Raw genomic sequence first — 22886 nt, 5'->3', positions numbered from 1 at the left:
GGCTCAGTGGGTTGGTGCTGCCTTCAGCCCAGGGCCTGATCCTGGAGACCCGGGATCAAGTCCCACATCGGGCTCCCTGCATGGAGCCTGCTTCTCCCTCTGCCTGTGCCTCTGCCTCTCTCTCTCTCGACTAAATAAATAAAATATTTTTAAAAATAAAAAATAAAAAGAAAGAGTGAACAAATATGCACGTGCATACAAACAGGGAGATGGGGTAAAGGGAGAGAGAGAAACAAACCTAAGCAGACTCCACGCTGAGAGCAGAGATGACCTGGCACTCGATTTCATGACCCTGAGATCATGATCTGAGCCAAAAACCAAGAGTCAGTCACTTAACTAACTGCACCACCCAGGCAACCCTGGACTCGGTGTTTTTTGTAACACATTTCCTTTTGGAACAGGATCCAATCTAGGATCATAGTTCATGCATTTTTAAAATATGAAAAGTACACTTTCATCAAGTGAAATTCTAATATCAGTAAGTATTTTAATGGGCCAACTCAATTATATTTTTAGTGTTCACACAAAACTGTATTTTTTCATTCCAGGAAAAACAGTTTAAAAAAAAACAAAAACAGTTTTTATAAAAATTGTTAATTATTCAGAATACAATATCTCAGGTACTCCTCCTCAGATTACACAGGCAATATCAAGTTTCCTATGAAATCTATTGCTGCTACTTAAGAGTAAAATAAAATACATTTTTCTCAAAATTTAGTTTGAGTCTGGCATTATCTCTGAAAAAATATCACTATGATTGTATTACTTCATAAAAAGTGTTTTTTCCCTGTATAATTCATGATGGTACAGCATACTAGCCTTTTGTTTTAGTGTGAGGCTGGCATCGGTCCTCTCAAGTAAATGAACATGTTCAGTTCAAATGACTCACTTGGCAGGAATAAGTGGTTCACATGACAATCTGTGGGCTGATTCACATGACCCCACCAATGGAAAAATGTAAAATAATACTGGGTTCCCTGACCAACAAGGCACTAAAAGGTTCCTTTTTGTTCTCATGGTGACATCTGTTAACCCTTACTACTCAAAGTGTGGTCCAGAAGCACTGGCATCATCTGAAAGCCCATGAGAAATGTCTTGGACCTGCTGAACTGTGTACTTTATCATAGTTTAATTTATTGGTTTCCGAATTTTTCAATAAACTTTTAAATTAATTAAGTGATCCTCTCCACATACCTTAAAACCGTTGGACAATAAAGAATCTTTTAAATATCAATTTCCATATTAGATTTTCATCACAAATTCAAAAGAGGAAAAAATGCAGAAAGACACTGCCTAATAGTTCTAGGACCTTGGTCAAATTATTTCACGTCTCTCTACTTCTATTTCCTTATCTATAAAATCGGGACAATAAGAAAACTTTCACCCAGAACACTTATGCCTCCCAAAGTTACTACAGAAGATTAAATGAACGAATAAACACAAAGTGCTGGCACATAATCATCACTCAGTACATTCTGCTATTATCACCACCATCAGTAGCACCACACCTTAACAACAACTGGCTGAACATTGGGATCTTAGTTTTACCACTTGCTGTCTAACGTTAAGTAAGGTATTTCCCTAAGCTTCCATTTCCTCATCTTTAAAACAGGTAAAACAGTAAATAACATCCCAGAGTTGTAATGCAGAGTAAATGTTGGTAATACATGTAAAGCGACTAGCTTAGTGTCAGGCATACTATATGCAGACATGGGGTTCTGTGATTATGTCCAAGAGGTGACATTAGCATGTTTTTCTCCCATTACTACAAATGGCAAAAGATGGATGATGGCAAAAGATGGGGGAAAAAACCTCAACAACACAAAGTGCCATCAGACATTCTCCGTCTGACAGAACAGACGCAGGGCGGAAAACCTGAGCTCTGGGCTCTGGCCCCAGCTAGCCTGTTGTAAGCCTTTATGCAGGTAGTTAGCCCAGGTTTTAGTTTTACCACTTGGAAAATGAAAGGGTTGAGCTAGGGGACATCTGTGACTGGTTCCAGTACAAATAGTCAACAGGATTCCAAATTATCAGCCTTAGAACTTTTTCTTCTCATTTTAACTTGCTTACCTCTGTATAGACCCTATCTCCAAATAAGATCACAGTCTGACGTACTGGGAATTAGGATTTTAACACATACATTTTGGAGACACAATTCAACCCTTAACACATGGCTATAGGCTAGCTTAGAATTTTTTTTTTAAGATTTTATTTATTTATTCATAGAGACAGAGAGAGAGAGAGAGAGAGAGAGAGAGAGAGAGGCAGAGACACAGGCAGAGGGAGAAGCAGGCTCCATGCAGGGAGCCTGACGTGGGACTTGATCCTGGGACTCCAGGATCACACCCCAGGCTGCAGGCAGCGCTAAACCACTGCCCCACTGGGGCTGCCCTAGCTTAGAATTTTTAAAACAATTTGTATAAGGGCATTATAACTTTGTCTAAAAAGAAAAATAGTGATTTATTTATATCCAAAGTACAAAGCTCAGATTACAGGCATTTAATAAATGCCAAGTAATATGGTAAAGACTGCGTAATAGTTCCATAGATGTGTTCAGTTTGTAAAAATCCATCAGATTGTGTACTTACGATAATGTGTACTTCTCTATACGTACACTGTATTTAGTGAAAACTTTTAAATATTAGAGAAAGAACATTCCATATAAACCTTAAATTCTCACTCCTCCGAGCTTCCAGGTTAAGTCCAAAGATAGTATATGTTACAACTCTTCTGGACTTGAAACCTCAATCTTTATTCCAGACCCAACAAAAATTGAGATCGAAGATGTCTAGAAAATCTCATGCTATCATACTCTCAATCCTACCAGGCACAACACTGGATCCTAATTCCAACTCCAATTGTACACAACTGTATAGCTCTGTGTCACAACAGCCTACTTACATAAGGCTTCACTATTTTCACCTATATGGTAATGTATTAACTCTAATTTTCTTTTCTGTTCTAAAAGCATATGAATCTAATATATTTCCCTGAATGGTACTATAAAAATAATTACACACACTTTAATGATGTACAATTCTCCAGGAAATATGTTAATACTCATATGCAGTTATATACAATTTTTAAAACTACGATGATACACACCTTAGCTATATTTACTTACCTGAGTAAGTAACATAAAGGCATTATCTGCCCTAAGATGTTTTGTGAGAAATTCCACACAATGTGCTTCCAGGGCTGGGACTGCATATTTTTTAGCAGTGTAAAGAGTGGTCATAACGGTCTCTGGGCCAATCTGAACTTCATCAGAATATAGAAATCTGGAAAGCAAATGGGAAAGTATAGAAATAGCCGTTAATAATTTAGATAAGCAATCCATCAGAGTGAAACCTGAGAAATATTTTAAAAGATAATGAGCAAACTGAAAAACAACCTGAAATTGATATCAGACTTTGCAGGGCTACAGGGCATCTGCACATATATCCTTTCATATTTATGCTTACTCAATCCTGAGAGATGGGTAGTGTCCCCATTTTACCGACAGAACTGAAGACCACAAGACAGACCCATCTCTCTTAAGCAAAATTTTCAGAGGTCTTTTGGCACCCAACAGCAGCTTAGGACAGCAGTGATTCACTTACTTCTCTTCAAAGAATGTTCATTTAAACAAATCTACAGATAGCTGAAGTTTCCATTTCTAGATGTCAAAACAGTCATTTATTTGCTGATAATGGTATTCTGGGCATCTTTCAACCTTTCATTGTTATTCTCAAATTAGCATAATACCCAAAGACTAGGGATCCCTGGGTGGCGCAGCGGTTTGGCGCCTGCCTTTGGCCCAGGGCGCAATCCTGGAGACCCAGGATCGAGTCCCATGTCGGGCTCCCGGTGCATGGAGCCTGCTTCTCCCTCTGCCTATGTCTCTGCCTCTCTCTCTCTCTCTGTGTGTGTGTGACTATCATAAATAAATAAATAAATAAATAAATAAATAAATAAATAAATAAATAAGAAATACCCAAAGACTAGCAAATTGGGTCTTTGGAGGAATAAAACAATTTAATAATATCTTAAATGACCCATGTGCTTTTGGGTATTAGGTTTGTGCTTTTTGGGTATTTCGGTCCAATTTTCCCTCAGAATACTACCCGTCCAATACTGCCTCCTCCCAGTGAGCTGCTTCTAACTGCTCACTAGATAGATCAGCGGCATAGAACTGCAAATGAGGTATAAGATGCTTCAGGGAAAGCCTGAGCAGTTCTAGTTGAATTATCCTGGAGCTTCTGCATATCAATTTTAGGCCTTTTTTGTGGCTCTTCAGAGACCCTGTGTGTACTGCTCAGTTCTCAACTATATGCAGGAGAGCCAAGGGAGGTGAATGGCATGAAGAACATGAATCGCATTCTGCTTGGCACCTAGGTGGCTCAGTTGGTTGAGCATCCCTCTCTGATCTCAGGGTAGTGAGATCCAGCCCTGCACTGGGCTCTGTGCTCAGAGGGGAGTCTGCTTGGGATTCTGGCTCTCTGTCTGCCCCTCCCCCTGCTAATGCACACACTCTCTAAAATAAACAAATCTTTCTAAAAATGGCGTTTTTGTGATACTAAAAACACTACTTATTATATGTATATTCCTAGGACCCAAGTCATAAAATAAGAAAACCCATTAACATCTTTCAAATCCTTTTTTACACTGAAGGGAGTGAAGAAAGAAGTTCTATTTCCTGTTGCTACCCTCTACCTTTCAACTTCCTCTTCTCTCATTCCTGTGTTCATTACCACCATACAAGAAACCCTGGCCCATTACATCCCCCAACCTGTTGCCCTAACCAGAAGCCTGTGCTCCTCGAATAACATCACTGAGCTTACAACTCTCTAGTGGAGAACGCTCATTCTCATTCTCCTCTTTAGCTCAGCCTTCGACATGAGGCTTGCTGATTTTCAGGATCACACCGTTTTATTTATTTATTTTTTATTTTTATTTATTTATTTATTTATTTTTATTTATGATAGTCAGAGAGAGAGAGAGAGAGAGAGAGAGAGAGGCAGAGACACAGGCAGAGACACAGGCAGAGGGAGAAGCAGGCTCCATGCACCGGGAGCCTGATGTGGGATTCGATCCCGGGTCTCCAGGATTGCGCCCTGGGCCAAAGGCAGGCGCCAAACTGCTGCACCACCCAGGGATCCCGATCACACCATTTTAAAACTTTTTTTTCCCCAAAACCTTTTAGAAACCTAAGTCAACCATCTGTATTGCCCTCACAATATTTACCCTAAAGTTATATGCTACACTTTGTGATGAGTACAGGGAATTAAAAACCAAGTAAGGCACAGTCACTTGTAGTCAGGGGGAGGGAGATGAACAAAAAGGAGAGAGAGAAAAATCAGCGTTTGTTGAGTGCATACCCTGTGAGACGCCAATCCATTTAATCTTTCCATGAGGAAGGCAGGTGCTGTTACCTGCATGAAGGTGGTGGGAAAAACACAAAGCTGACTACCATGGAACACACCATTTCTGGGCCTGGGCTGTCTCCAGGGCTAGCCTGGCAAGCCAGCCAGGTGAGGGCTGTTTTCACCTTTGTGGTCTCAGGAAAAGATGGCTCAGGTTTGAGTCTGTCCCCTCACTGCCAGCTCTGTGACTTTAAACAAGCTATCATCCTTATATTCCTTTCTGAAACGACAGTAACAGTATCTCCATCATGCTTTCTTGGAGATTAGTATAAACTGAAATATATAAAGTATTTGAAATAGCGCCTGACAAATACTTAGCCACAGCAAGTGTTAGCTGCTTATTTTTATATTGCTTCATTTTTTTTTCCTATTTTCCTCTATGTTTCAGATGTCTGTGCTGTCATCTTCTGGCCTTCTATTCCCACCCCGCCCCCGCCCAGCAATACATGCACACATTTCTAAGAATTCTTGTTGCTTTCTTAGTCATTCCTTTTTTTTTTCTCCGCAGCACCATGTCTCAGTTTCATGGGTGCAAAAAATGTTCTCAAGTCTCCAAGATGATATTAACCAAGTTTTTAAGGTTCCTTTCTGTTCCCTGAATTATCTGTTTCCTCCAGGACCAGCTACTCTTGGTCTTTGTCTTCAAGTTCCCATTCCCCTCATATGCTAAATGATCAATGGTTGTCTCCAGTTCGTTATTCCAGTAGCTGGTCTTGGTTTTCTTTGCCGCTGTGTAGATGGGCCTGTTTTCCAGCTAAACCATCCCTAAAATGGACAGGCTGGCTGGGAGCTCTGTGTATGTGGGAGGCTTGCTGACTGGTACCTAGGGTGAGAATAGGAAACCACTCTCTAGGTCAGGGACTCTTAATGCCATGACTCTATAGTCCCTAAGCTCTCCCAGACAGTTTGTTCAGCTTATTCAAAGAGGAGCCTGTCAGGAGGAAGTCATGAGAGTTAGTCTGCAAGAGCTGGGTGAGGATGCAATATAAAAGCAAGCTTTCAATTCCCACGTTTTAGCTCCGCCTTCTCATCTCACCCACCTCCCTACAAGCCTGGCCTAGAACCTGAGGGGCAGGGGTTTCTTCCAGGGAAGACAGCTCCCACCTCCACTACCGTTCACGGTTCATGTTCACGGAGCCCTGGATTCTGTCCCTCTCACCCCCCCCCATCCACCCTTGCCATCATCCCCTCCCTCCCATCATCAACACTCTCAGGGACTCTATCCCTCTTTCACACTGCTGGCTTCGTGCCCATCTCCCTTTCCCCCTTCATTCTTTTGGATTTATTCTTTTGTATTTTCTTAGTCACTTAAATTGGGAGAGAAGGCTTACTGCATGCTCAGGTCCCTTCTTGAATTAGAAACCTATGACATCTTCATTTAAAGGGCAAAGTAGGAAGAATCTTTATATCTGCCTTCATTTTTTTTTCAGGCAAAAATCACTAGAGTAATAAAGAGCAGAAATGTGGGGCCTTTATCACCATTTGCCTTTGTACGTGAGTAGACGAGATGGCAAGCACCACAAAGTTGAAGTATGTGGTTCTACAAGCATCTGGGAGCTTTGTCAGAGAGATCTGCAAAAACGTCCTAGAGAAATTTCTTCTTAAAATACGACTAAACAATGACAAGAGAGTGGGAAGAAAATGACAGGAACAAGAGAGAATGGGTTTTTAAATTATTATATTTGAGATACACACACACACACCCCTCCCATTCAAACTGCTTTTATTAAGCTACACTTTGGTAATATACCTTTGGTTTATATCAAGGGATTTTTTTAAAAGATTTTATTTATTTATTCATGAGTGGCAGAGAAAGGCAGAGACATAGGCAGAGGGAGAAGTAGGTACCCCGCAGGGAGCCCGATACAGGACTCGATCCCAGGACCCTGGGATCATGACCTGAGCCACAGGCAAAGACTTAACTGACTGAGCCACCCAGGTGCCCCCCACATTCACTTTTAATGTGGAAATAGACTACTTAAAAATCCAGGAACCATCTTGATTCATATTTTACTTATATGTTTTCTTACATTCTATTAAAATTTCTATAATAAAAAATAAGCCAAAGTTTACAAAATATAACTAAAAATTAATCATATTACCACAATTCTTTTTTTTTTTTTTTTAAGGTTTATGCATTCATTTGAGAGAGGGGGAGAGAGAGAGCGTATGGCCTGGAGAAGCAGAGGAAGATGGAGATAGAGAACCCCAAGCAGACTCCCCACCGAGCGTGGAGCCCAAAGCACGAGCTGATCCCAAGACCCTGAGATCACACAACCTGAGCTGAAATCAAGAAGCAGGTGCTTAACCAACTGAGCCACCCAGGCACCCCAATTCTTTGCATTTTAAAATGCACATTTCAGCCTTCATTTACTACATTTAAGGACAGGAGCACAAGAGAAATTATGCCATTAAACTATTCCTATTCCCCTCACACCAAAGACTAATGGTTTTCTAAAAGATAAAATTTAGATTATAATTAAGCAAAAATTTTTAAAAACTACGGTGAAAACTTCACTTTAAATAAGAAAAGCCACAAGATCACACATAAGAACCTTTTTATCACTACTGACTCATTCATTTTACTCAAAAACGTGTACTGAGCAACTATATAATACCAGGCACTGGGATGCCTGGGTGGCTCAGCGGTTGAGCATCTGCCTTCAGCTCAGGACGTGATCCCAGAGTCCCAGGATCAAGTCCCACATCAGGCTCCCTGCGTGGGCCCTGTTTCTCCCTCTGCCAGTGTCTTAGCCTCTTTCTCTCTGTGTCTCTCATGAATAAATAAATAAAATCCTTAAAAAAAAAATACTGGGCACTGTGACAGGTCTGAGAAATACAAACATGGGTAAGATAGCTCTGCCCACAGGGCTAGCAATGAAATGATTAAAATGTAACAATTATAACAGAATTATGTATCAGGCACACTATGATAACTCATCTCTGAAGATGGCCCCAGTAAATCATGCCTTCTATTGTCCATGGCCTTATAGAAACCTGCCCCATAATCAACCTGGGCTGGCCATGTGTGACTCCCTCTAACTAAAAGAAAGTGGCAGAAGGGACACCATCAGAAAGAGAACTGGCTAGCAAAGTGTAAAATGAGTACAGCTGTGAGTAAAGGCACAGTTTGGTTGAAGCCGTGCAGGAAAACAAATTAAGAGGGAGAACCCTCACAAATAGTCCACGAAGGATAAGAAACACACAGAACAGGACAGGAAGGACACTACAGGTTGGAGTCACAGCTTGTCAGTCACCCAACTGATGCACTAAGAATAGTCACTAGCAAGAATAAATGATTGTTTCCTAAGTCCCCAAATTTTGGGGCACTTTATAGCATTACTGTGGCAAAAGCTGATTGAAAATGAGTGTAATAATAGGAGTGCCTGTTCAGGATGCTTGGCTGGCTGAGTCGGTGGAGCAGGGGACTCTTGATCCCAGGATTATGAATCTGAGCCCCACTTTGGTATAGAGATGACTTAAAAATAAAATTTAAATAAATAAATAAATGAGTACCTGCTCAGAGACTGTGGGAATTTTTTTTTTAAGATTTTATTTATTTATTCATGAGAGACACAGAGAGAGGCAGAGGGAGAAGCAGGCTCCATGCAGGAAGCCTGATGTCAGACTCGATCCCAGGACTCCAGCATCACACCCTGAGTTGAAGGCAGATTCCCAACCTTTGACCCACCCAGGCGTCCCTGAGACTGTGGGAATTTAAGAGCACAGAAGGTACTTAGGAACAGTAAATACCTGTTAAATGTCACATTATTTTTATTTATATGTTCATGTGTATGGATATTAGACTTTCATTTTGTGAATGTCAGATTGGAAGTAGGGTTCTAAAACTGAGTAGAGGAGCACCTGAGTGGCTCAGATGGTTGAGGGTCTGCCTTCAGCTCATATCATGATCCCAGCGTCCTGGATTGGAGCACCACCACCCCCACCTCCACCCCCCCCACCCCCCACCCCCCCACCCCCACCCCCCCCACCCCCCGTCAGGCTCCCTGCTTAGCAGGGAGTCTGCTTCTCCCTCTCCCTTGCCCGCTCCATCACTGCGCGCTCTCTCTCTCTCAAATAAATAATCTTTTTTTAAAAAATAAGACAAAACTGAGTGGAAGTCTGGCAATATAGCTAGGGAAGTATGTAAGGCCATGAGTTAATAGGAAAAAGGAAGAAGGCGGCTGAAGACAGAATCCTGAGGAATAGTTAATCATGTCCCTTCCAGCCACCACTCCATTTCTCTTCCTTTCTGCAATACATCTGCTGCAGAGATGACTGTTTACACTAGCTGCCCCCCCCCCGCCCCGCCTCACCTCCTATTCCATCCCCAATCTACTCCAATCCATTTGCCACTCTTGCCAGGGTTACCAATAGCCTCATTTCACCCAACTCTCAGCGGCATTTAACACAGCTGACAGCTCCCCCTCGGATGAAACACTTTCTTCACCTTGACTTTCAAGATCCCAGTCTCCTTGCTTCTATTAATTGCACTGCCAGCTGTGTCTCAGTCTCATTTTATTCTGTTCCTCTTCTACATCTCCCCTTGGTGGAGGCCCCCAGGGCTCATCCTGGTGCCTCTGTTCACAATCTGCATTCCCTCCCTAGATAATCTCATTTGGTCTCATGCTTTAAAAATCATCCACTTTTAGCTCTCAAATCTATGTTCACCAAGAAGCTCTTCCCTAAACTCTGGGTTCATATTTATGGCTGTACTCTACAGCCCTCCTTGAACATCTTAGACATTTGGTTCTACCTTTACAAAATACAGTTGACCCTTGAATAGCACAGGGATTAGGGACATGGCCTCCACTCCCTATCCCCCTCCCTCCACAAAGGTGAAAACCTGCATATAACTTTTGACTCCCCAAAAACTTTACTAATAGCCTACTGTTGACCAGAAGACATACTGATAACACAGTCAATTAATACATTATTTTGTATGTTGTATTACTATATACTGTATTCTTACAATTGAGTGTGCTAGAAAAAAGAAAATATTAAGAAAATCATAAAGGAAAATATTTACTGTACTGTACTTGTTGGAAAAAATCCACATGTATGTGTGCCCATGTGGTTCAAACTCATGTCGTTCAAAGGTCAATCATATATTCACAATGTGATCACCTTTTATCCCAGTCACTCCCATTCTGGTATATATAACCCACTATCAATTTTCTTGCCTGGACTACTGCAAAAGCCTGTTAATTCAACTTGCTGCTCCCCTTTTACTTCCTCTGCAGTCTAATCTCCAAACTGCCAGAATGAGTTTTTAAAAATGTAAATCAGATCCTATCACCTCCCCACTGAAAACTTTCCAAATGCTTCCCACCATACATCAGTCTCTCCAGCCCTGTACAACCTTGTCCAGTCTGTCTTTCTGACCTCTTCCACCACTTCCCCCCTTATTCATTCTGCTCAAATCACACTGCTTTACTCTTGCAGTTCATTCAACAGGAGAAATTAAGGACCTTAGACACGCTTTGCCTTGCTCATAATGCTCCTTCCCTCACAGCGTGATCATTTTTCTTTAAAATACTTATCAGAGACACCTGGGTGGCTCAGAGGTTGACCATCTGCCTTTGATTCAGGTCAAGATCCCGGGGTCCTGGGATTGAGTCCCACATCGGGATCCCCACAGGGAGCCTGCTTCTCCCTCTGCTGTGTCTCGCCTCTCTCTGTGTCTCTCATGAATCAGTAAATAAAATCTTTTTTAAAATAAATAAAAATAAATAAATAAATAAAATACTTATCAATACCTGACATTATATCTTTGTTTTTCCTTACCAGATTTTAAACTACATGAGGGCAGGGACTTTTTCTTCTTCACTGCTGTATCCAACATCTAAAACAGTGGCTGGCACAAGGAAGGCATGCACGGTGTTTCTCAAATGAACAACTGAAGAACATCACTTTAAGGTCAGGCAGATCAAAACAAGCTATAATGCTAACTGATTCAATTTGTAAACATAATAAAAATAGGCCCAAGCTAACCAATTCTCCCCACTCAGCAAGTACTAACTATGAGACATCTGTCACACAAGAATAAGTAAGGACAGCATCTATGCTTTCCCGGCCACCAATACCTTTTGGTCCAGATATCATGTAACAATCAGTCCAGATATCATTTCAGAATAGAACAATGACTGGAATCTGAGGAAGGACAAATACAATGACCACACTGAACACAGAAAAATTTCAAAGACTTTAAAATCAACCTACTTATTTTCTATTGATAGAAAGCATTGAGTGATTAACAGCTTCAGTAAAAATATCTACTAAGCATTTTTCCCTCTGCATTCTTATTCTACCAATGTTTTTATTTTTTAAGATTTTTTTTTTGAGAGACAGTGAGCGAGAGAGCACAAGTGGGAGGCAGAGGGAGAAGCAGGCCCCCCCACCCTGAGCAGGGAGCACCATGTGGGGCTCGATCCCAGGACCCAGAGATCACAACTTGATGCCCCCAATCCCTAATTTTAAAGGAAAAAACTGGACAGTATTTTTAGATCAGTGGCTCTCATATTTAGTCGGTACTAGTATTTACAGAGAGTATTAAAAACGCTCTCAAGGTCCCATCTCCAAACATTACAATATTTCAAAGAGGGAGGAAGGGATCTATAAATTTAACAAGCACTCAAGGATATTACAATGCAGGTACACCAACAAATCGCTTTAAAATACAGTCTAGAAAAATCTAAACAAGCTATAACCAATCCTCCTGTCAATAACCTCAAACCAAAATGAAAATGACCTAGATCCTAGCTTTTGAGCGTTCTTTTTTCCTCTCTCTTTATAAATATAATTTAACTAAATTGCATAAATGATGGGAAACAGAAAAGAGGAAGAAAAAGGCAGTATCATCTCACCACTCCAATACAGCTCTGGTTAGCATTTTGGTATACTTTCTCCTATCCATATCTCTAGATATATGTTTGTTCCCTTACTCTTCACAATTTTATCCACAGCACAATTCCCAGTGCTATTATACACATTTCCCATGTTAATATTACCTCGTCCTCATCAGTCTCCTGCTCAGTAGCATTATACTGCATCTAAAGTACCTATCATTGTTTATCTAACCATTCCCTCCAGCTAACTGCTTCCTTAGACTATAAATAACCCAGCTGTAAATATTTTTATACACAACTTTTTCAGTACCTGAACACTGGGGGGGGGGGGGGGACGGGGATGACGGGGGGAGGCAGGGCATCTATAGTGCCAAACTGTTCTGCCACCACCTTTATCAGAGAAGGCTTTTCCAATATTATCTTAGCTTTTCCAATATTATCTTTAAAATACTGGGAGGAAAGGGTTTGCTTTTAATTCTATTTCTTTACTCACTGAGGTTAAACATTCTTTGTTAATCAGCTGTATCTTTTTTTTTTTTAATTTTACTTATTTATTCATGAGACACAGAGAGAGAGGCAGAGACATAGGCAGAGGGAGAAGCAAGCTCCATGCAGGGAGCCGGACCACGTGGGACTCGATCCTGGGTCTCCAGGATCAGGCCCTGGGCCGCTAAACCGCTGAGCCACCCGGGCTGCCCAGCTCTATCTTTTCTTTAAGTGAGTTATCTACCCTGCCTTTTGCCCACTTTTTATGGGACTTTAGTATTCCTTTTCTACTTCTTTTATCTTTGTATTGTTTCCCACTAATCTTCCCGATCGAGCTGTGGACGGACTAGGTATCTGTTCACGACCTGTTCTTTTGGCTCAGGACCACCCAAGGCTCTGGTAGTTTAGGAACACACTGTTGTCAGGGACCCTCTAGATGGAATGAAGCACTCACGGTCTTCCTTCCGAGGCTGCTGTTACCTTGGCCAGTCGCTTGACTTTTCTGGACCCCAATCCCAAGTGGGGAAGTATAAAAAACAATACCTACACTTCCCCAACCGGACTTCTGTGAATGCAAGCTAATAATGCCAAACGATTAGCTCCCTTCCATGAACTAAAATGAACCAGAGGCCCGTGTAGCATTCTCCGATGAGCCAAAAGCAAACTCTTCAACTCTGGCGGCTGGGTTTGTTTTTAAGCAGATGTGACCTTGTCTGCAGAAACGCCACACCTACCTGTTTTGGTCCTGCCTCCCTGGGTCCTGACAACCGATGCAGAGGCTAACGAAAAAGGAGTCGGAATTTATAACGCAAAAAATGGGTCCTACGAGAGTTCTCCGCTCCCCGACCCCCACCCCCCGCCGGTCCCCAAGAAAAAGACAAGTAAAACTTGGCAAATGGGCCCTCGGGACAAGCTGGTCCACACCGCAGCCCACCGGTCCTCCGATCCCGAAGGTCGGCGACAGTCCGGGGCCGGACCCGACCAGGAGGGCGCTCGCCCAGCGGACGCGGACCCGGGACAGCGCCCGGCCGCCGCGAGGAAACTGAGGCCCGGACCCGCGGAGAGGGCAGCGGGGAGCCGCTCACCTCAGCAGCGCCAGGAAGGCGGCGGGCTCCACGTCGGGCAGCTCGATCTCGGCGGACGTGGTGGCCATGCCGCCGTTGAACATGGCGTCGAAGACGGCGCTGCCGGCCGCCAGCACGAAGCGGTGCGCGGGGATGCGCTGCGGGCCCCCGGCCGCCGCCGCGCCGCGGCCCTTGCCCAGCACGAAGCGCACGTCGCTCAGCAGCTCCGAGTTGAAGAGGAAGGCGAAGCGCTCCTTCAGCGACGCCTTGGTCGCCTGCCAGTTGTACAGCGGCTCCCGCTGCAGGGGGAGCAGGGGCCCCAGAGAGGGCGGCGGCGGCGGCGGCGGCGGTGGCGGCGGAGGCCCCGCGGCGCCCGGTTCCGCCTCGGCCCCCGGGACCTGCTCGCCCGCAGCGGCCGGCCCGAGCGAGGCCATCCTCCAGCGGCGCGGCAACTCGGGCTAGGCAGAGAGCTCCCGCCGCCCAGCAGCCATCACCGAGGCCGCCCCCGGAGGCCGGCGCCGCCTGGGTGCCTTCCGGGAAAGGCGCTTCCGGCGGCCGCGCCCCGCCCCGCCCGCCCGCCCCTCCCGGCCCCGCCCACGGCTGCCCGGCGCGCGCCTCCCTGGCCCCGCCCCACCCCGCCTGGCCCCGCCCACCCCGCCCGGCCCCGCCCACGGCTGCCCGGCGCGCGCGACCGCCGGAGCCGAGCCCCCGAAGCTCGATGCCCTGAGCGGTGGGCGGGGGTTCTTGGCGCCCTGTGCACGCCCCTGCCCACCCCGACCCACAGCCTGCGCTCACCAGCTGCAGTGCCTCCCACGTGTCCCAGGGGCAGGTCCCTAGGCTGTCCCTCCAGGACTTTACCGCCTGGAAACGGGGGGGGGGGGGGGCGCCGAGGACTTGGCTACAGGAGCACGGGGGAGGGGCGACAGGATTTCCCCCCCTTCCCTTATAATGTCCCCTCCTCCGCAGGGTAGCGGAGCTTGGACTCCTCTCTGCTCAGCAGCCCCCATTCTTCCTCTCTGTTGCCTCTGTATCACTGTGGGCTCATGGAATCTTTTTTAAAATGTCATATAATCTATTGCTAAAAATTAACAGTATCTTAAATCTAAAAACAAAACAACAACAACAAAAAAAAACCCACAACCACTCAAGTGTACCAGAGCAAAAATAGAGGCTATATTATCTGGTACTGAGTAATAATCATAATTTAATCGCAGGAAATCTGAGGACACGGCGTTTCAAAACTTGCGGAATGCAACGAAAGCTGAGTTCAAGGCTAAAGTATAGCCCAAGCCACTCTTTTTGCGCAACTGGAAATAATAAAAACTAAATGAAGTAGAGGATTCTGGGAAGGTGGCAGAGGAGGAAGCACCCGGGAATCTATCTCCCCTCCTAGATAGCAGCTGCTGGCGGAATCTGTGTGGTGGGGCTATTTTGGAGGCCTGGAGCCTGTTGAAAGCAGTAACTTCTAGGGGAAGATTTGGACAGTTACGTCACTGCTAATTTCTGTCATTTTCAGATCTTTGCACAGAAGCAGCTACCCATCCCTCATCCCCAGCCACATGGAAGGCAGGCAGCTGCACCCATGTTCATGGAGCACCAAGCACACCGTCTGGAGGAGCCACAGTGGGCAAAAGGAACCTGTTCTCAGAATATCCGGGCTCTGGGCGTGTATTCCTGCTAGCAATCACAATCCAAAGAGGCAGGCAGCAGGTCGTTGCATTTCTTCCTTTGTTGCAAGCACTTCCTTCCTCCAGCTGAAATGACTTCCACTGTATTTAAAGGACCAGCACCCAATTCACCCTCCATTTTCTTAGGTTTTCCCCTTTTGGGAGTCAGACATTAAAAACAACTGCAGACGCTTGGGTGGCTCAGCAGTTGAGCATCTGTTTTTGGCTCAGGGTGTGATTGTGGTCCCCTGGTCCCGGGATCAAGTCCCACATTGGGCTCCCTGCCGGGAGCCTGCCTCTCCCTCTGTTTATGTCTCTGCCTCTCCTCTGTGTCTCTTGTGAATAAATAAATAAAATCTTTTTTTAAAAAAAAAAAGCTGCATATTGGGGCAAATTAGAAAATGATCATCCATACCCAAGGAAAGACTGAGTGAAGACCTTAAATTTATACCTCAGGCTGATCCTTGGCATAGAGAAAATCCTACAGCAATAAAAAAACAAAACAATAACAAAAAAGCAGCAAACCCCAGGGAAGCAGGAGAATCTGATTTCCAGAATAACCATATTACTAGATTTAAATGTCCCATGTTCAACAAAAAGTTGCAAGGCATACAAAGAAACATGAAAGTATGGTCCATTCAAAGGGAAAAAATAAACAGAAACAGTCCTTGAAGAAGATCTAGTGGAAGATGATAGGGGAACACAGGGCAAGCTGAGGACAAGGCTTTATTTAGCTGGGGGCAGCACATTGACAATTCCTTGACAATTCAGGCAAGGGACATCCCTCAACGGACTCAACTGCCTCGATGTTCATACTCTGCTAAGGGCAGAAGGCAATCTTAGCCCAACCCCCAGGAGCCTGTAAGTCTACTTTAACATATAAAAATTCCTTTAGAAATTTCCTTTATCTCTACCCACCAGGATACGTGTTGGTGATCATCCTCCAAGCACATGGCGCACCCCGATACATATCTGAAGGGTCTCATGACTCAGGTCTTATTAGCCGGTAATAAGTGACTTTCCCCAACAATAGCTAACCTCCTCAAGGTCCTGGAAAACTTGCTTCCAAAATTCCTTAGTAGGCTATCCCCAAAACCCTCCCAACTTCCAGGTATATAATCAATCACCCCTCATAGAACTGGGGTGGCAACTCTTGATTGATCTGTCCATAGATCCTGTCCCCGTGCTTTAATAAAACCACCATTTTGCACCAAAGACATCTCAAGAATTCTTGGCCATCAGCTCCAGACTTCACCTATATTCCAAAACTTCATCAGCAGATATACAAGGCAAACTTTAAAATAACTGCCCCCCCCTTTTTTAAAGATTTTATTTATTTGGCAGGGACCACAAGCAGAGGGAGGGGCAGAGGGAGAGGGAGAAGCAGGTTCCCCAATGTCCATGCCAATGTTGGGGCTCCATGCCAGGACCCTGGTATTATGATAACCCACTGAGCCTCGCAGGTGCCCCTAAAATAACTGTCTGACAATTGTTCAGAGAATTTAAGGAAAATGTGGAAGAGACCAAGAAAATGATGTATGAACAGAATGGAAATGTCAATAAAAAGATAGAAAACCTAAAAAGAAACAAACAAAAAACACCCCACAATTTCTGGAGTTGAAAAGTACAATAACTAAGTGAAAAATGCCCTAGAGGTATTCAAAGGCAAATTTGAGCAGAAGGAAGAAAGAATCTGCAAACTTGAAGATGAGACAATAGAAATTATTGAGGTAGAGAACAGAATGAAGAAAGAGAGGAAAAGCAAACAGAGCCTAAAGGAGATACCAGACACCCTAAAACAGATCAACCTACACATAGTGGGGGTCCTGGAAGATGAGAGAGAGAAAGCAGCAGAGAATATTTGAAGAAATAATAACTGAAAACTTACAAACCAAAAACTGATGGAAATGAAGGGGGAAATAGTTCTACAATAATGGTTGAAGATTTAAATATCCTATGCATAATAATGGATAGAACAAACAGAAGATAAATAAGGAACTAGAGGACTTAATGCAACAGACCACCAAGGTCCTACAAACATAATAGCACTCTCTACGCAACAATAGCATACACATTCTTACCAAGGGCACATGGGACATTTTCTAGGATGACCATAGGTTAGAACAGAGATTAAGTCCCAGTAGATTTGAATAGATGTTATATAAAACATCTTCTGGGGCCCCAACGTGATGAAGTTAGAAATCATTAACAAAAGGAAAACTGGAAGACCCTCAAAATTGTGGAAATGAAACAACATACTTTTAAACAACCAATGGGTCAAAGGAAAAATCACCAGGGAAATTAGAAAATACTTAGAGACAAATGAAGATGAAAACACAATATGACAAAACTTACGGGACACAGTGAAAGCAAGCGCTAGGGAGAAATTTACAGCCATAAATGGGTACAGTTAAAAAAAATGAGCAATTTCAAATCAACAACCCAACTTTACAATTACAGAACTAGAAGACGAAACTAAGCTTAAAGCTAGCAGAAGGAGGGAAATACTAAAGTTGGAGCACTGATAAATGAAACAGAGAATAGGAAAACAGTACGGAAAATCAATAAAACCAAAGGCTGGTTCTTTGAAAAGATCAACAAAATTGATAAACCTTTAGCTAGAGGGACTAAAAGAGAGAGAGAAGACTTGAATTACTAAATCAGAAATGAAAGCGGGGATGTTACTACCCATGTTACAGAAGTTAAAAAAGGGTTAAAGAGAGTACTATGGACAAACCCTAAGACAGTCTGAACTATAGGAAACTGAGGGTCGCTGGAGGAGAGGAGGGTGGAAGGATGGGTGTTCAGGAGGGCACATGATGTGATGAGCACTGGGTGTTACAGGCAACTGAAGAATCATCACTGAACTCTACCTCTGAACCTAGTAATATACTATATATTAATTAATTCAATTTAAATTTTAAAAAGTAAAAAAAAATGGTATATAAAAAAATAGTAATATGAACAATCATATGGCCCCAAAATTGGATTACCTAAATGAAATGGGAAATTCTTAGAAATACAGAACAAAAACCTTTTTTTTTTTTTTAACACTTGTTAAAATGGTAAGACTTCATTCAAGTCTGTTGCAATAGGGGAGAGTAATCAGGCTCCACACCCAGGGCGCCAATAACAGCTGGGGATTTGCAACCAACCAGCAAAGTGCAGCGGATGGTAGGCAGGAGGGGCAGTAGATGGGAAGTGGCCAAGAGGACACATCAAGGTGGGGGCATTCATGTTCAGCGAATTCAGGATTTTTTTTAAAAACTATGTTATTTATTTATTCATGAGAGACACACAGAGAGAGACAGAGACATAAGCAGAGAGAGAAGCAGGCTCTCTACAGGGAGCCTGATGTGGGATTCTATCCCAGGACCCCAGGATCTCGACCTGAGCTGAAGGCAGCCACTCAACCACTGAGCCACCCGGGCGTCCCCCAAATTCAGGATTCTTGATGAAGGCAAGCCAATATGTTCAGATACCAAGGGTGGGGGAGAAGGAACATGATCAGATATGGAGAGTAAGCAGAAAAAGGGTGAGGGTATTGTCACTAATCTAACTTCACAAGATTCTTGCTGAGATGAGTCAGGCAAACCCAAGAAAGGCCTGGAGCCCAAGCCGAGGCCCAGTCGAGAAGAACACTCAGAAGAAAGCCTAAGGTTTGGGCAAGTGCAGTCTTTGTCAGCATTAAAAAATAACACAGGCAAAACCTGAAGGACTATGGTCCTTCGGGGAAACTCGTGAGATTGACTCCTACTGTGTCCCTGAGGACAATCTCTGATTCATTGCTTGTTCTCAATCAGAAACAACCCTGGGGGATGGAGTAGGAAGCTGCCAGAAGTAGTTGGGCAAAGTCCTGGAAAGAAGGGAACCACAGAAGGGTGCCTGTGTGGTTCCATTGGTGAAGCATCTTCCTTTGGCTCTGGTCATGATACCCAGGGTCCTATGATTTAGTCCCATGTCAGGCTCCTTGCTCCACAGGGAGCCTGCTTCTCCCTTTTCCTCTCCCTCTGCCCTCCCCCTGCTTGTGCTCTCTCTCCTCATCAAATAAATAAATAAAATCTTAAAAAAAAAAAGAAAAAAGAAGAGAACTACAGAGAAGTGAACCTCCAAATCTTCCTACAAATGAATGTCATGCTATTGGATAGCTTATAAGTGGGACATGTACACAGAGAAACAACCACATCAGCATGCTAAGAGAGACCTACAGGCTTCACATAGGCTGCACATCGCCAGGGGATCTGAGCTTGTAGTTCAAGTGCCACCAAGAGGGAGGAGCCTTAGTAAACACAAGGGACTTTTGGTTGAGATGGGCCAAAAGGAAAATGCCCTTCTAGGGCCATCCCCTAGAAGTAAGGATGACACACTAGTTAGTAAGAGAAAAATGAATTAGCGGGATGCCTGTGTGGCTCAGTGGTTGAGTATCTGCCTTTGGCTCAGGGCGTAGTCCCGGGATCCAAGATAGAGTCCCACCTCAGGGTCCCTGCAGGGAGCCTGCTTCTCCATCTGCCTGTGTCTCTGCCTCTCTCTCTCTGTGTCTCTCATGAATAAATAAATAAAACCTTTGAAAAAAAAGAAAAATGAATTAACTACAACCAACCTTTGACATGTTTAAGGTGCTCTGTACAAGCGCCATAAGAAGACTAAATCATATTAATCAAGATATATCATCCAGAGACTCAACAAGTTTTTTCTTCTTCAATGTTGTTAGGGAAAAAATAAAAGTTATGAGGCATATATATATATGGCATATATATATATCTGCATATATATATATATATATCTTAAAAAGCAAACAAACCATGCTTGATATTGATGAGGAAAATAGAAGAAAGATGGAGAATCTCACCAGAGAATCAGAATCCATGAAAAGGGGACAAATGGAGGTTCTTGACCTGAAAAAATACTATGAACAAATTAATAGCTAAATAATTTGTGTTTAATAGCAAATTACAGCAGGGCAGATGATGAGTATAACTAGAACACAAATCAGTAGATGGCCAGATTGAAACAGAGTTAGGGAAAAGGGCAGAAAATATGGAAAAGAATATATGTTTGTTAATTGTATGAGAAAGGACTAACTGATGTATAATGCAGTTACACATCCTCCAGAAGGGGAACAGAGAATGAACTGGAACAGTGTGTGAATAAGCACCTGCTGGCCATTTCCCAGAACAAGTGTCCCAAGAAAATCAAGGAGAGCTGCATGACTTTTTTGGACGCAGCCTGGAAGTCATGCAAATCATATCCACTATGTTCCATTACTTAAAAATGACTAAGGCCCATCCAGATTCTAAGGGGGATTCTACTTCTACCTCTTGATACAGAAGTATCAAATAGTTTGTATACATGTTTTTTTTTTAAGAATTAATTATTTATTCATGAGCAGCACAGAGAGAGCGGCAGGGACACAAGCAGAGGGAAAAGCAGTTTCTCTGCAGGGAGCCTGATGTGGGACTTGATCTGGGGACTCCAGGATCAGGCCCCGAGTTGAAGGCAGATGCTCAACCACTGAACCACCCAGGCGTCCCTGTATACATGTTTTAAAACCACCACACGAGGAAAGCTCCAGCTATTGAACAAAAACTAAGACTCATGCCCACCCAAAGAAAGTATGGGAATGTGCATAGCAGTTTTACTCCTAATTAATGGCCAAATGATTCTCAATAGTAGAACGGATAGTGACGCCTGGATGGCTCAGTGGTTGAGTGCCTGCCTTCGGCTCAGGTTGGGATCCCAGGGTCCTGGGATCAAGGCCCATATCAGGTTCCCCACAGGGAGACTGTTTCTCTCTCTGCCTATGTCTCTGCATCTCTCTCTGTGTCTCTCATGAGTAAATAAATAAAATCTTTAAGCAGAAAATAGTAGAATGGATAAATGGTGGTATATTTCATACAAAGAATGAAAAAGAACAAACCATTATCCTGAAACAATATGGATTAATTTCATAAGCTATTGAGCTAAAGAAGCCAGACACAAAAATACATCACAATTCCATTTGTATGAAACTTCACAATACGCAAAACTATAGTGTGGTGCTGGAGGCAGAGTAACGATTACCTTCCAGGGGGTGGTTGACTGGGAGGGTGTTATGAGGGAAACTTGTAGGATAACACAAATTTTCTATATCTAGAAATGGTGGTAGTTATATGGGTGTTGTTCAGGGTATATATTACTGCATAAGAAACCAGCCCCAAACCCAGCAGTTTGAAACAACAGTTATTTGTTTTTTTTTCTCATGAATCTGCAATATGGGCAAGCCTTGGCAGGGAATGCTCATGTCTGCTTCATCCAGAACCATCAGGAGTGGCAGGAATGAAGGCAGGGAGACCCCTGTCCAAGACTCACTCCCATGACTGGCAAGTTGGTGCTGGCTGTTGGCTGGGAGTGTAGTTGGAGTTGAGAGCCCAGGCCTTGGTTTTTCTCCACATGAGCCTCTCCATGGGACTGGGCTTCCTCACAGCATGGCAGCTACAAGGGTACATGGTGTCGAGAGAGAGAGAGAGAGAGAGCCCGGAATAGGTTCTGTCTCCTATGATCTAGCCTTGACAGTCTCACAACATATCACCTCCACACTTAATTTGTTGAGGTGGCTGCAAAGCCTTGCCAGGTTCAAAAGGAAGGAACATAGACTCTACTCTTGATGGGAGAGTGGCAAGCCACATTGTGAGAAAGCCACATGGGATTGGAGAATTTATTAAGTCATCTTCAGAAAATACGGTGGGCTATAGGTATTCACATATGCAAACTTATTTTAGCTTTCTACTTGGGACTTGTGTCCTTTACTATATGTCAGTGATGCCTCCATAGAAAGGTAAAATGTGAACAACTTATGAAAGAATATAGAGAGATCAAAGTGAAGGTAAAGACTGACAATTCTTGTCTTGCTTGTGTGACCACTTGGCAGGGGGGAGGGCCATTATCTTTTTGATATTTACACTCTTAAATTTTTGCTTGTGTACTAAGAACATCTTCTGTCTACCTATCTCTCTATTTATTTAAACACATATACCCCTACATACAGTTTTATAAAAAGGTATCGGGGATCCCTGGGTGGCTCAGTGGTTTGGCGCCTGCCTTTGGCCAGGGTCATGATTCTGGAGTCCCGGGATCGAGTCCCGCACCGGGCTCCCTGCATGGAGCCTGCTTCTCCCTCTGCCTGTGTCTCTGCTTCTCTCTGTGTGTCTCTCATGAATAAATAAAATCTTAAAAAAAAAAGGTATCAAACTATACATCTTGTTTCTGAAACTTGATTTTTTTCACTTAATAAATACACTGAAATCCTTCAGTGCCACAGTTTGGGAGCAGAATACCTTCAAATGTTCAAAGAATGGATGCTAAATCAACTATCGAAAGCTTAGATGATGGATTTCAAATTCATATTATGAAGTTAACTCTGATAGTAAAACCTGACTA

The 22886-nt window shown here is 43.5% G+C and overlaps 1 protein-coding gene across 1 annotated transcript in view; it reads right to left on the bottom strand.

The window, feature by feature from the left end:
* The window catches only part of BTBD1 (BTB domain containing 1), a 40765-nt gene extending 26440 nt beyond the window's left edge, over positions 1–14325 (bottom strand). The window contains exons 1-2 of the mRNA XM_055326675.1: positions 13825–14325; positions 3125–3281 (exon numbers count right to left, since the gene is read on the bottom strand). Coding sequence (XP_055182650.1) covers positions 3125–3281; positions 13825–14237 — 570 coding nt within the window. The 5' untranslated portion in view covers positions 14238–14325. The remainder of the gene's footprint in view (positions 1–3124; positions 3282–13824) is intronic.
* Between the last annotated feature and the right edge of the window lie 8561 nt (positions 14326–22886).

This window comes from Nyctereutes procyonoides, unplaced genomic scaffold (assembly GCF_905146905.1).
Source record: "Nyctereutes procyonoides isolate TBG_1078 unplaced genomic scaffold, NYPRO_anot_genome, whole genome shotgun sequence".
In the NCBI taxonomy this organism is placed as follows: domain Eukaryota; kingdom Metazoa; phylum Chordata; class Mammalia; order Carnivora; family Canidae; genus Nyctereutes; species Nyctereutes procyonoides.
This window is presented reverse-complemented; position numbering and strand designations above follow the sequence as displayed.